Source organism: Setaria viridis, chromosome 6, assembly GCF_005286985.2.
Source record: "Setaria viridis chromosome 6, Setaria_viridis_v4.0, whole genome shotgun sequence".
In the NCBI taxonomy this organism is placed as follows: domain Eukaryota; kingdom Viridiplantae; phylum Streptophyta; class Magnoliopsida; order Poales; family Poaceae; genus Setaria; species Setaria viridis.
The window spans coordinates 33,947,889-33,962,622 of NC_048268.2; the positions used below are offsets into that span (position 1 = coordinate 33,947,889).

Sequence of the window (14,734 nt, forward strand, 5' to 3'; positions counted from 1 at the left end):
AGAAGAGACTCAAAATCAATACGGTATGTACTCCTTCCGTCCAAAAATAAATATTCGTTTAGCCTTCAAATTTTATCCCACAAACGATGTTCATTTAGCTCCTAGAGAGACTCATCTAATTAAAGCAACACTCACACCAATAAAAAAAGTGTATTGAGAAGTGCATAGAGCCAATAAAATGATCAATTGATGATTTTTCTCTAGTTCCAATGCACGTGCCTTTATTCACGATCAGAAAACCAAACATATTGCACAGCTTTCAACCACAACTAATATGAGTAATTAGGAGCAGCATGGTCACTTTTCACGTGTCCAAAATTTTCTAAAACAACACTTATTTTGGGACGGAGGAGGGAGTAGTTCATATAGCAAAGCTCTAAATCATTTAGAAGAACGACTGTCAAAATTATGCTTTACAAATTCAAAGAGAAACTAGAAGGTGAGACAACATCACATTGAAGTGAGGCCAGGACTAACAATGATGCTGATTAACTTTTGGTGAGTTTTACATTATTATTTGGTAGATCCACTGAAACGCTCGACAGAAGCTCGACCAGTTGCCAAACATCCTCCTCATCCATCTTTGTCGTAGTATCCTCTGGATACTGTTGGTACTTGCTAGTGTAAAAACATAAGACAATTGAATAGTTCATTATTTATAAAGAAGTTTCTCCTTGCAATGATACAACGTGAGTTTCTCCAGAATAGGAGATTTCTGAAGAAGGTATCTCAATGTTTGGAAGTCATCACTAAGATCAGAGTTGTTCAGTGTTAAGGCCCTGAGGTTCGTGAACTGTGGCAACATCGTGGATTGCTGACCGAAATAAATCACTATTTTTTTTCCTCGCATTGTAATCTTTCTATCACTGGGCTCCTCAACTTGCAAGGAAAAAATTGTAAACAATGTCGCCTTCCTCTTGCTAAAAAAATGCATAATACAGCTGAAAAACCTCCTCGGCACTGCCTTTCTTTTCTCCTCCTAATCCTCTTCCTTCACTCCATCGCTCATGTAAATAACAATAAACGCTTGACTTAGAGGGTGTTTGGCTCTTTAGTCCGGACAAACATTTATGTTACATCGAATATTCGGACGTTAATTAGAAGGACTAAATATGACATAATTATAAAACTAATTACATAGATGGAGGCTAATTCACGAGACGAATCTATTAAGCCTAATTAATCCATCATTAGCACATGTTTACTGTAGCACCATATTGTCAAATCATGGACTAATTAGACTTAATAGATTTGTCTCGCAAATTAGTCTTCATCTGTGCAATTGGTTTTATAATTAGTCTATATTTAATACTCCTAATTAGTATATGTGAAATTGGTTTTATAATTACTCTATGTTTAATACTCCTAATTAGTATCCATATTCGATGTGATAGGAATTTTTGGAGGTCCTAAAGAACTAAACACCCCTTAGTTGCTACTTGGCCTAGGGAGCCACTGCCAACCTCCATGGTCTGCCTAGCTGGGCCGGCACCAAGGGGTGGCTCCTCTGCTCCCACGGTTCGTTCCTCCTTTGGTTATGGAAGGTGCACATTGCGCACAGCAGCTGATGCCTGATAGAGCCTACGCAACCGTGGGACAAGCAGTACTGCAACAACGTGTATGCGAAACTCTTCATTGCTTCTTGGGACGAATGGTGCATTTAGTTGGAGAAAATTATTCGAGACTTGGGATGAAGGGTGCATTTAGTTGGAGAAAATTATTCAATAAGGGAATGGAGTATAGAGTTAGAGGATTTAGATTATCTATGATTGGCAGTTCACATCATATATGTAGCCAAGCAATAATAATCCCTGAAGCACAAGGCTACGCAACACATGGCTGCACTTTACAAGAACGAAGAATTCATGCCTACAACAAAACATGGCGATGGATAACTCAAGCTGAGCTAATCAGAATCAACAACGCATTGCAGACAGCATTTCGCTCAAGAGATCAATAATTTACGTTCTTCCCTTATTCTGGATTCTAGGCTACATTATTCCATCAAGGCACCACAACACCATGAACCACACCCTTAACTAATCTTGAGAAGGTCAAATAGATTTGTTGCCTTATATCTACGGAAGACAATGCGTCCGAAAATAGTTGACAGGTAGAAACTTCAACATAGGCCGCCTAGAGTCAGGCTGATAGGTTCTTCACTTCTTCATAATTGGGTGAACGTTATAGTATTCTTTGGTGCATACATGTCCAGCAAAAACCTGACCAGTTCTCGAATATTGGCATCATCTTCGCCGCACATGATTTCAGTAGAACTTAGCTTCGGACATTTGAAACGCACCATGTTACTAACTCGAGAATATATCTTCTTTGACCTGGCCTTTCCTTCCCCTCACGTGGAAACATCCGAGAGCTGTTTCCATTGTAAAGGATTTGCATAAGTAACGGAGGAAGATACATTGTACAAGAGTTCCATTAGCTAAGACACAAACAAATGAAGTACCTTGCAAAGGTTCCAAATTAGGAGAGTTCCGCAAACAGTACTGCAGTATCCCAAAATTATCATGTAAATCGCACTTATTAAGGAATAAGGTTCTCAGGTTTTCGAGCTTAGGATATTCCACCGGTTCAACAACTTGTGAGACCTGAAATCAAGACACAGCCTGTTAAACCAACCAACTGCACTGCACAGATAATTACTAACATACGGGTTTCATATTATTGCATTCATGCGAAATAATGTCACTAGCACGTTAAAGATAGCACCTCATTTTTGGTATTAATATTGCTTAACACAAAAATCTTTTTTTTTCTTTCAAACAATGTAGGGGGCAGGTGCAGTGCTTCTTTATATAAGAAGGGGACAGAGTTCAGAGAGACTGATGACATCATGATGCGCTCCCGACAAAGGAAATTGTATTGCATAGCAGATTGTAGGCAAGAAATAAACAAAACTAACAAAACATTCAGAGGGTAAACTAAGATAACTATCTTGCAGAATGCAGTAGGAATTGAATAAGAATGAAATCACAAAGATATGTAAACTGGCACCAGACAATTTGAGGCTGATTAGTAAGCATGTTGATGGTATTTTTCCAACTTAGGCCATGTTTGGACGGAGGATAGTCCACTCAAATCCATATGTATTGGGATGGATTGACAACAAAATTAGTTCATTTTCCACTCCAATCCACATGTATTGGGAGGGAATGCCTTCTATGCAAACAAGCCATCAGGTGATTTTTAAATGAAAATGAGCAATTTGACCAGGAAACATTTAGTTTTGGTCCAGTGAGAAAAAAAGGAGAACTTATACACTCGGTATTATGTATTATCTGCATGATCGAAATCTTAGCAGCAGGCACAAATGAAGAACATGGAAAAGTTTCTATAAACAAGGGTTCCTTTCCTGAGCAAACAGAACAGGTGAAAAATCTGAACACCACGCTCACACATTCTAAGGGTGCGTTTGGCAGAGCTTCTGCTCCTGATTCTCAGGAAGAACAGGGGAGCTCTACCAAACGGTGTCAGACAGGCAAACGGATTCTAGCCTGATTCTGAGAAGTGATTCTCTGGAATGAACTAGGAGCTGGGAGCTGAAAAAAGTAGCTTCTTCTGATTCTGAGAAGTGATTCTCTGTCATGGAAAAAGTAGTTTATCAGAGAATTATTAGAGAATCACTTTCAGCCACAGAATCACTTCTCATAGAGAATCACCTCCAGAGAAGCTCTACCAAACAGGCACTAAAATTTCCATTTTCCTCTCATCACCTGGCAAAATTTTCAAAATTTGAATCTTCCCTAATGTCGATTCAATTTCTTATCCAATTTTTTGTTAACTGTAACCAACATGTTCATTTGATTACTTATCAAGTCATGCAAAAATTCTACAGCAATGCTGACCAGTAAGAACCAGTTCCCATCGAGTTACAAAACCATGGATTATAGGTGATATCTGTTACCTACGGCACAAGAAACAAAATAACAAATTAATTCATGTAAGCCAGCTTGTTTTGGCCTTTTGCTTCATCCTGCTTGAACCTTCCAAGTACTTTCAGTAGTAACAAAATCATGTCAGACATTCTTGCAGATAGACAGGAGTCACAGATTCAACCGAACCTACCCGGAAATTTTTCAAAGTAAGCTTCTCTAGATTAGGAGCTTTTTGCAGAAATCTCATAACAGCCTTGAATTTGTGTAAATCACAGTTGCTGGGGTTGTAAAAACACGAGTCAAGACACAAGGTTCTCATGTTTCCAAATATTGAGACTTTATCAAATTCCTTATCCAGCATTGCCTGAAATAGAGATAATGAAACTAAATCAAAGTCATGATCGACTATACTAGTTAGTTCAGTAACACAAAACCTCCACATGACATGGCACTTAACAAAAATACATAAGAGTAAAAACTAGCATGGAAGGCATAAATACCATCGTCTGAAAACCTTTCAACTCTAAGTTGGTCACACCGCATAGGCTGCCAATAAGCCTGGCTTCACTTCTTGGAGGGAATTCACCAGGGCCAATAGAGATAAATGCCCTCTCAAGGGAATTCCGTACATATAACGAAACCCCATTTTCATATCTGTGATAAGGATTGTCCAGGCGCAGGGAAGCAACACGAGGAGCCCTGATAACAAATACATCTGCAGCTGCAGGTTCATTTGTACAATACTGAACAACCAAATTCTTCAGCTTGTCGGATTCAATGCGAGAAAACCTAATGCTACATTGATCGAGGACCAAATCTTCGAGGTCTGGACACCAAGAACGGAGCCGCTCCGCGAAAGAATCATCCAAAGAGACACTGGTAAGCTCCAACCTTTTAAGGCCACAACCAGCAGGGAAGCTCAGATGGGGTAACTGATACCGAGATGGATCAGGATCCTCAACGTCATACAGAACCTAGATCTCTAGCACCAGAGGGTCGTCCTTGACGGCACGACGGATCCATCTGTCGATCTGCCGAAACGAATCGGGGCCAACAAACAATGCAACCAACCGGAACGCGTCCCGGCACCGCTCGTTGTGCAAGATCAGCAGGTGGTTGGCGAAGTCCTCCATCCTCTCCCAGGCCTCCGTCCAGCCCTCGTCCTCCGGAAATCCCGCATGTCGAGGTTGATGCCGGGCGCCGAGCGCCACAGATCCGTCCACCTCCTGGACAGCGCGGTGGTCTGCACGGCCTGCTGCGCCGGGAGGAGGGAGAGGACGCAGCGGAGGAGGTCGTTCGGCAGGGCGCTCAGGCGGTCGTGGATCGAGCCGCCGGCCGCGCGGGCCCGATTGGCGGCGGCGGCCATCGCGGCAGCCTTGTTCAGAGCGGCGAAGCGAAGGGGGCGCGGCGCGGGCGGGATCGAGCTTCACAGCACAGGCCTTCCCGTCCCGTGCCGGATCAACCCTGCCGTTCGCCGATCGCCCCGGAGAAGAAGCCAGAAAGGGAAGAAGCAGAACCGGCGGCCCGGGCGTGATTCCCCTCGAACCTTCTTTGGGGGGCTGACGGTTTGATTAGGCCCAATGTTTTATTCGGCCTGCTGGGGCCTGGGCTGGCGTAGTTTGAAATAGCCTGGCGGGCCGGAGGTCATTTGCTGATTCTTGGGTTTGGTCGGCTGACATTTGACTGGTGGGCTAGTGCCATTAAAATATCATTCAGGCCTCTTTGTAATGGAGTTTTTTTTTTCTATTTCCAGTCAAATTCCCGTGAAATCCCTGCGTTCAAAGGAGCCCTCGGTTGAAAATGTGTTGGCCCGAACATAAATATTGTTCGTCCGGGATGACTAGTTAGGCATTTCCAGCAACCAAAAATATTATTAATCAATTATACAAAAAATATGAATTTTATATAGGAACAATTCAAAGTACTATACAACAAGGAATATTTGGAAATAACATGAAAAGGTTGTAAAGATATTGCACGGACATACTAGAGAGAGCAGTATTGTGATAGTGCGGGAACAATTCAAAACGCATTATGGGATATCTAAAAATTGAGAAACAATAGAATCCGACTATTAGAACAATGCAATTGTACCATAGAAACAATTCGTAACATATCATGGAACATCTGAATAATATAAAAAGAAACATACAATGCACTAGAAAAACATAAAATATAATGTGAAAGAGAATCAAGGTATAAAGGACAATGGGTGTTAATTGCCAGAAAAATAAAAACATTCCAAGGAATAATGGATTTCACCGTACAAACAAACCAAAAATATAGCATGAAACATTTCAAAATATAATATGGAACCTTTTAGATATTGTACAAGAAAATGTACTAGTAGCACTTCGAACATATTATTTCTTGAAATTAAATTCTTTTAATATGAAACCAATGTACAAAATGAGTCGGCCACAAGGGACTTCAAAACGGAAAGGAACAATAAAAAACAACTTGGGTTAACGTTATGTCATAATGGGTTGACACTTCTAGCTAGGCCAACTACAACGCTGGTACGCACTAAACCATGTAATTAGCAGATGTGATCATGTATTAGCAATAATTGATCATTAGATCAGATCTAACATTTCTTGCCAACCATATAAAGTAATAATACCAAATCTTCTTATATGAAAACGGGGATCCTTCCAAATATTAGGCAGAATGGTTCTCTACGTTCGTGTTCCGTTAGTGCTCATCCGACAGTATAAACAAACATGCTAAAAAATGGACCATTTTTCACCCCATACATATGCTATGCTAGTGGCAGCCACCGCAACTGTTGTCCAGCATACGCGCAGGTTTCCCACTAGCACCGGTAGAGAAACGACTTTTGATCCTTGGATAAAAATCTTAAAACAAATTGGATCCGAGACTAAAGAGGCATTAGTCCTATGTCTAAATTTCATAGTCCCTCGAAGCCCTTTTAATCCTGGTTGGTGGTTCCAACCGAGATAAAATTAGAGCTTTTAGTCCCGGTTGGATCCACCAGCCGGGATAAATGGATTTAGTCCCAGTTGGTGGCTCCAGCCGGGACTAAAAGGACCGATTTAGTCCCGGTTGTAGCCACCAACTAAAATATCCATAATGCCAGCCTTTATCTCTCTGACTCCTCTCTCTCTCTCTCCCTTATCTGCTCCTCTCCCTCAGCACAGATGGCCGGCGCTCCTCCCTCTGCTCCACTCCCTTCCTCCCCGCCTCCCTCCTCTCCCTCTGCTCCCTCCCTCCCCGCCTCCTTGACCTCCTCCTCCTAGCTCCCTCCCCGCGAGATGGCCAACGCAGGTGGGCGTGGGCCGAGCTGCCCGGCGCGGCGCAGGCGGCCTGGTGCGGCGTGAGCTGCCAGGCGAGCTACTAGATTTGATTTACCTCTGTAATGGCTTTGTTACCTGAGTAATGGATTTATTATGCATAAGTCCAGACCAGAACTGAGAATCTCCGGGTTGTCTAGTTACCTAAGTAATGGCCTGTCACACACCATCCTCACTTAGGAGTTTAAAAAGCCACTTGCTCAAAAGGTGAATTTCCGAATTCAAAATTTCTAAACCTCCTAACTCCTTTGGAGTGCACAGAATACTCCATTTGGCTAATCTATATTTTCTCTTATGTTCATCCGACTGCCAGAAGAACCTAGACCTATAGTAGTCCAACTTCTTGAGAACAACTTTAGGAGCTTCAAAGAAAGAGAACATGAACATAGGTCAACTTGAAAGGACAGAGTTAATCAGAACTAGTTTGCCTCCTACTGAGAGGAGCTTCCCTTTCCAACTAGCAAGCTTCTTCTAAAATCTTTCCTCTACCATTAACCAATCCTTTCTGGTTAACCTACGATGATGCATAGGAATTCCCAAGTGTAGAAAAGGGAAGGATCCCATTTTACACCCAAACAACTTTGCATACTCTCTTGCATGAGCTTGTGCCTCACCATATAGAAATACTTCACTTTTATGGAAATTGATTTTAAGGCATGATAACTGCTCAAAAGCACATAGTACTAATTTTAAGTTTTTTGCATCCTCTAGATCATGTTCCATAAAAAGGATAGTATCATCGGCATATTGTAAAATTGAGAGACCCCCATCAACCAGATGTGGGACAACTCCTCGAAATTGCTCATGCTCTTTGGCTCTAGTAATAAGAATTGCAAGCATATCCGCAACTAGATTAAAAAGAAGAGGTGAGAGAGGATCCCCTTGCCGTAATCCTTTCCTAGTTTGGAAGTAATGCCCAACATCATCATTTACTTCAATACCCACACTTACTTTACTAACAATATTCTCTATCCATTGACACCATATTGGAGTGAAACCTTTCATTCTAAGTGTTTGTTGTAGGAAAGACCAACTAACCTTGTCATATGCTTTTTCAAAGTGTAATTTCAGCACCACCCTATCAAGCTTTTTCCTATGTAATTCATGTATAGTCTCATGCAAAATTACTGCTCCTTCAAAATGTTCCTTCCTGTCATGAACGCTGTCTGGGACCGTCTCACAATTTTCTGAGCAATTGTAGCTGCCCTATTTGCAACTACTTTCGTGAAAATTTTAAAACTCACATTTAGGAGACAAATCGGCCTGTATTGCTGAATTTGTTTTACCTCCTTTCGTTTTGGCAGCAGTGTTATAATTCCAAAATTAATACTATAGAGGGGTAGATTGCCATCCCGGAAGTCATTAAACATCGCCATTAAGTCATTTTTAATGACTTCCCAAAACTTTTGATAAAACTCAGTGGGAAAACCATCCGGCCCTAGAGCTTTATTATGTTTCATTTGAAAAATAGATTCTCTAACCTCCTCTTCAGTAAATCCGGATGTAAGGAATTCATTCTCAGCTTCCGAAACTTGAGGAATATCGGTCTTTTGAGACTCATCCATAGAGAAGTTATTTATCTATGATGGCCCAAAAGACCTTTATAATAGTTTGTAATATACCTTTTAAGGTTATCATCACCTTTTATTATTCCTTCCTCTTGGTCAATCTGAAAAATCCTTGTCTTTCTATGTTTCCCGTTTGCTACCAATTGAAAATATTTTGTGTTTATGTCCCCTTTGAGTAATTTAGTGGTTTTTGACCTTTGGTACCATTTAATCTCCTACTCTCTAAGTAGGAAGGCTAGTCTTTCTTTGAGTTCATGCTTTAAAGCAATTTCTTCCTGTTTCAAAGGTTCTGATTCAGCTTTTTTATCTAACTCATCTACCTTCTTAATGAGCTCTTTCTTTTCCTTTTTTATATGCTCCGCTTACATTTTTGACCCACCCTTTTAGAAACTGTCTACATCATCTATTTTTATTTTGCCAAACCTGCATAGGAGTTGAGCCTTTACTCTCCTTATACCACACACCTCCAGAACCATCTCGTAAAAGCCATCACGTAGCAGCCATCCTAGCTCGTAACAAAACAAAGGCTGACTACTACTATGTGTCCCGGTTCCATTATTGAGAAGTAATTGTGTGTGGGCAGAGATTTCTCTACTCATTGCCACAACAGTTGACAAGGGAAACTTTTGTTCCCACTCTGTGCTTACCAAAATTCTGTCAAGTTTTTCATATGTAGGAGTGCTCAATGAATTGGCCCAAGTAAATTTTTATCTAGACAACTCTAGCTCCCTTAAATTGAGGCTGTCTATGACATCATTAAACAAAAAGGGCCATCGATCATCATATCTATCATTATTTTTCTCACTAGGATTACTAGTAATGTTGAAAACCCCACCAATCAAGAGAGGTAATGATTCCTTGCTGCAAGTATGAACTAGCTTGGCTAGGAAAGCCTCTTTGTATTCAGGCTGAGCAGCTCCATAAACTGCTGCTAGAATCCATTTGAAACCATCCTCTTTATTTCTAAGGTGAAATTTAATATAAAAGTCACATTCACCAATGCTACCGATATCAAAGACATCTAAGTTTACTCCCAATAAATTACCTCCCGATCTGCCATGAGGTTCAGTCCAATGCCACAAAAAATTCCTCCCACCACAAAAAATTCCTAAGTGTAATGTGAGAGAAGTTCTTTTTACTGGTTTCCAAGAGAGCAATGAAATATAATTGTTGCTCCTTAGAAGTATCATAAAGAAATCTAGATTTAGCCAAGTCACCAAGACCTCCGCTATTCCAAAAAATTCCTTTCATTTTGAACCCTTCTTAAATTTCTTAAAAAATTTCACTTTGCACTTGTTCTTCTTAGAAGATAGTGCACTAGCTTTTTTTTTTCTTAAAAACAGCCTTGAAATCACAACTTAGGTGATAGCTGTCATCATCAAAGATCTCTTCCACTAGATCACCACATAAGTGATTGAGAAAAGTACTGTTAATTAATTCCTCCTCCTCCTCACTCTCACTGTTACGTACATACTCTTCCTCTAGATCATTGCAGAGAAAAACATACTCTTCTTCTAGATCATTAGAGAGTTGCTATATATATATATATATATATATATATATATATATATATATATATATATATATATATATATATATATATATATATATATATATATATATATATATATATATAGATGGGCAAACCAAGCTTACATCACAAGATGACAGCAAAGAACATTGCAGAGAAAAGCATCACTACTAGTCCAAGATAGCACACAATACAGCAGCGAGCCCCTTAAATAATCATCTTGATAAAAGTTGAGAAGTAGATTCATTTCCCTTACATTTACAGCAGGTGGTATCAATCAAGCTCGTAGACTTATTGGGTTCTTCACTTGCTCATACTTTGGTAAGTGCTAGAATATTCTTCGGTGCACGGTCTGAGATGCCGAGCAGAAAATGGACTAGCTCCTGAATATCGTCACCATTATTATATACGAGTTCAGCAAACTTTGGCCTCTTGAAGATAGCACTTCCTCGGAGCTGTTTCCATCGCGAGGGATTCATGTAAGTTACCAGCTGTGAGCTACTTCATGCAAGAGGAACAAAGGACTTTAAGAAAAGTGAAATAAGTACCTCATGAGACCGCATGGTGACTTTCTCCAAATTAGGAGAGTTCTGCAGCAAGGGGCCCAGTAACTGGAAATTGTCACTAAAACCAAAATAGTTCATTTCTTGAAAAAAACTGCAGTCAAACAGCAGCAAGGTTCTAAGGTTGAATGTAGGGAATTCAACTGGCTTTACATCTGGCAGCATCTGAAATCAAGAGAGATACAACTAGTTAAGTCGTTCACGCATTACATGCGTGCAAGCAGATAAACGAATATCATGTTTTGTTTAGCGTTTGGTTCAGTACTCCCAAGAGAATGTTGCATGAATGTTAGAGGTTGTCGATAAATAAGAGCAAATATGCAGTAATGAGTTTAACTAGATTGATTTTAGAAGCCTATCTGAAACATAACAGTTAAGACTGATCAGATGTATGTAATGGCTGATTATTCTGTTTCTGTTCCTATGTATTTAGGTAGTGAAGTCGTTCACACATTACATGCGTAAATAGATAAACGAATATGTTTTGTCAGTACTCTTAAGAGAAAGCTGCGTGAATGTTAGAGTCGATAACTAAGGGCAAATCTGCAGAGATGACTTCTACTAGATTGATTTTAGAAGCTTATATGAAATATGACAGTTAAGACCCAATCAGATGTAATGGCTGATTTCTTCTATTTCAGTTCCTATATATTCAGGTAGCGAAGCCCAAATTAATCAAGTGTCCAAGGAAAATTCTGTGTTTCTTTGTTTTACCAAATAGAAATGGGTGATTCTTTTTACACCGCCATTTTAAGTGCATCTTAGATCCAGACTAAAATTGTATTTGAGTGACACTACCTGTCATGTCATTGGCACAGACTGGTGGTGTAGATAAAAATTACAACTAAAATGATGGTATATATGAATGAAATTATTCCAAACTGGGAAGCAAGATCATCCTCTAATAAGGCGACTACATCGTCTCTATGGCAATACGCAACAACTTAAATAGTAAGCTAAAATAAGGGCTGAGTAAATAGTAAATTAGTAATATCATTTAAGTAAAATAAGTTTTATGTAGATGTGCAAGAAAACGACATTCCAAGATATGCTGAGAAGACCCTCAGGCTACGTTGCTATAAATTGGTGATACTATATACAATGATGACATTTTCCACCTCACCTTGTTGTTCTGATGGTAGGAAAAAAAAAACCATGTTCGGTGAAAAAAAAGAAAACTTGTATGTATGACTGACAATAGATGGATAGCCTAATTCTAAGAGTTTGGCATGGGGAATAACTAATGAGTGTAGAATAGTCTACAATTAAGGTTGCTCATTTTCGAGCTAGGAAGGAAAACCTCCTTGCCCGCAGAACAGGTAAAAAATAAAAGTGAACATCATCACTTGCACCCTGCAATGTTTGCTGCAGGTAAACTTTCTACTACGTTTCTTTTTGTCCTTAGATTCCCACAGGAAACCAGTAACGGCAAAAATGTCTCAAAATCTGAGCATACCCTATTTGTGATGTAAATTTTATATTTCTTTTTTCCATGATTCCAGGCGATAGATTCATTAGGGTGCTTCTCCTAAGAGGTGCTAATAACAGAAATTTAACAGTGACTTTCAACACACAAATATCTTTCTATCAAAGAAAGAAAGGCGTACCTTTTGAAGAAAGCCCGACAGCTCCAGACTTGTCACATTGTATAGAGTGCTAAGAAGCTTGAGTTGATAATTTCGGAAACTTGTCTTGAGTTCGGGGTAACCGATAAGTATCGACGCCTTCTCAAGGGACAACATCTCGTTTAGTGAAATTAACTGGGTACCCCAGTCGAGTATTCGCAGGGAAGTAAGACGAGGAGCCGTTATAACCAGCTGGTCGTCGTCATGGCCGCCGTTATCGATGTAGCAATCATCTATAACCAAGCTCCCCAGTGAGTTAGAGGTGACACTGCGACAACAGATCTCACATTCTTCCAGTTCCATAACCTCAAGAGCCACGCACACCGAACCGACCACCTCCGCAAATCTTTCGTCCAGGGACACGTTGGCAAGGTGTAGCCCTGTGAGGCTGGGCCCCAAATCCGGAGGCATCTTGATCCAGGTATGAGACCCGCCGCCGAAGATCTCATAGCGAAGCGCTTTGAGGGAGCAGTAGTTGAAGGCGTAGCGCATCCATCTACCAGCATCCATACGGCTCGCGTGAGTATCCAGTAGATGCAGGGACAGCGTGTCCAGGCCTGATCCGTCCTCACGATTGAGCAAAAGCGAGTCTCCGAAATCCTGGAACCTGTCGAGCTGCTCCTGGGTCGGGTGGAGTTCCTCCTGGGTCGGGAGCCCGTAGCTGCTCTCGAAGAACTCTGTCCGGTCGAGGTCGAGGCAGGGGGCGGAGCGCCAGAGGTGTCGCCACCTGCGGGACAGCACGCAGGTCTGCACCGTCTGCCGGGCCTTCATGCGGGACATGATCTCGTGGAGGAGGCAGTCCGGCAGCGCGCTCAGCCGGTCCCCGGTGGAGCTGCCTCCATGGGTCTCCTTCCTGTTCCTGTTCCTGTTCTTGTGGGGCTCCATGGGCGCACAGTGCAGGAAGCAAGATCTGCGGATTGGCAGTCGCTGTAGGAAAAAAAAAACGCACCGTGTTTAAAGAAATCCAGAAGCTAATTCGACAACAAGTTGTCGAAACTGGATGGACTAGGAAAAGAGCAAAGTTTGCACAATGACGATTGATTTGAGGAATTCTTGGGCTATCATGCATCATAATCAGGGTAAAGTATTAGGAGGGTGGTGAAAGAAGAAGGATCGGAGGAACATACGCAGAGGCTGACTGACCGGAGATGTGCGTGGACTCGGCCGTCCACCCGTCCAGGTGCTTGCAGCGATTAAAGGATCGCCGGGGAACGATGACCTAGCCGAACCGCCGCCGGAAATAAACCTGCTCCGCCGGGACGGTGGGAGTAAATAAAGGAGAAAACACCGGGTTTTTTTATAAGGACAGTTATGACCTGTTTGGATGACGACCTGGAACCGCGCCTGGGATTTCAGGCCTGCTTCGATGACTCTTACTTATTTTCAGCACCCATCATATTGAATGTTTAGATACTAATTAGGAATATTAAACGTAGATTATCTACAAAACTCATTACATAAGTGGAGGCTAAACGGTGAGGAATCTATTAAGCCTAATTAGTCCATGATCTGACAATGTGTTGCTACAGTAAACATTTGCTAATGATGAATTAATTAGGCTTAATAGATTTATCTCGCCGTTTAGCCTCCATCTGTGTAATGAGTTTTGTAAATAGTCTACGTTTACTACTCCTAATTAGTATATAAATATTTGATGTGACACGTGCTAAAAGTAATGCCCCAACACCTTAGCATGGGCCAGGCTGAAAAGCATAGCTAGCTCTAAATTTTGAGGGTTTTACTTTTTTTACTATCCTTAAGAGCGGTCTCTCTCTTCAACGATTTGGAATATTTATCACCTGGGTGTAGCATCCCCAAATTTTAAACATTTAAAAATAAGGATCTTTAAAAAAATTCCTTCAAATAACCATAAAAGATAACCCTCTCTCTTAATACTCCAAACTATTTTGAATATTTACACTCAAACAAAAGAAACATGAATGCTTTGAGTACTTTAGAATTCTATGAATAATCCAAGGTCCGAACCCAACTCCAATTTGAATTATATTCAAATTCGAATTCAAATCAAACCAAAACCCAAACTAAATAAACCCAGCATGGGGCCACAAGCCCACAATTCTAGCCTAGTGCACGCGCCAGCCACTCGACTCGCATCCTCCATCCCGTAGGGTGGAAAACCTATCCATTTTTCGGAAGATTTTTTTCTCCCTCATTTGAGATTCATGCAAAATAACTCACACCATTGGATCTCCACAACCCTAACACACATCACTCTACCC

The 14,734-nt window shown here is 41.0% G+C and overlaps 2 protein-coding genes across 2 annotated transcripts; both read right to left on the reverse strand.

Annotated features, from left to right (window-relative positions):
• Positions 1-1,939: 1,939 nt before the first annotated feature.
• Positions 1,940-5,259, reverse strand: LOC117861964 (MEIOTIC F-BOX protein MOF). Its single transcript, XM_034745472.2, has 5 exons — positions 5,050-5,259; positions 4,394-4,867; positions 4,084-4,257; positions 2,465-2,606; positions 1,940-2,374 (listed from the first exon to the last, which is right to left on the reverse strand). The coding sequence occupies exons 1-5, from the start codon at positions 5,257-5,259 to the stop codon at positions 2,310-2,312; spliced, it is 1,065 nt and encodes a 354-aa protein (XP_034601363.1). The 3' UTR covers positions 1,940-2,309.
• Positions 5,260-10,617: 5,358 nt separating this feature from the next.
• On the reverse strand, positions 10,618-13,781 carry LOC117862008 (MEIOTIC F-BOX protein MOF). The gene is made up of 4 exons (XM_034745519.2): positions 13,638-13,781; positions 12,477-13,421; positions 10,855-11,034; positions 10,618-10,761 (listed from the first exon to the last, which is right to left on the reverse strand). Exons 2-4 carry the CDS (start codon positions 13,377-13,379, stop codon positions 10,618-10,620), a joined length of 1,227 nt encoding a protein of 408 aa, XP_034601410.1. The 5' UTR covers positions 13,380-13,421; positions 13,638-13,781.
• Positions 13,782-14,734: the final 953 nt, after the last annotated feature.

Coding starts and splice junctions, on each gene's coding strand:
- LOC117861964 (XM_034745472.2), bottom strand. CDS start 5,259: ATGGCCGCCGCCGCCAATCGGGCCCGCGCGGCCGGCGGCTCGATCCAC. Junction 4,868..5,049: donor GGGATTTCCGGAGGACGAGG/GCTGGACGGAGG, acceptor CTAGAGATCTAG/GTTCTGTATGACGTTGAGGA. Junction 4,258..4,393: donor TGAAAGGTTTTCAGACGATG/GTATTTATGCCT, acceptor TCTCTATTTCAG/GCAATGCTGGATAAGGAATT.
- LOC117862008 (XM_034745519.2), bottom strand. CDS start 13,379: ATGGAGCCCCACAAGAACAGGAACAGGAACAGGAAGGAGACCCATGGA. Junction 11,035..12,476: donor TGTCGGGCTTTCTTCAAAAG/GTACGCCTTTCT, acceptor TCTTGATTTCAG/ATGCTGCCAGATGTAAAGCC. Junction 10,762..10,854: donor TCACCATGCGGTCTCATGAG/GTACTTATTTCA, acceptor CGATGGAAACAG/CTCCGAGGAAGTGCTATCTT.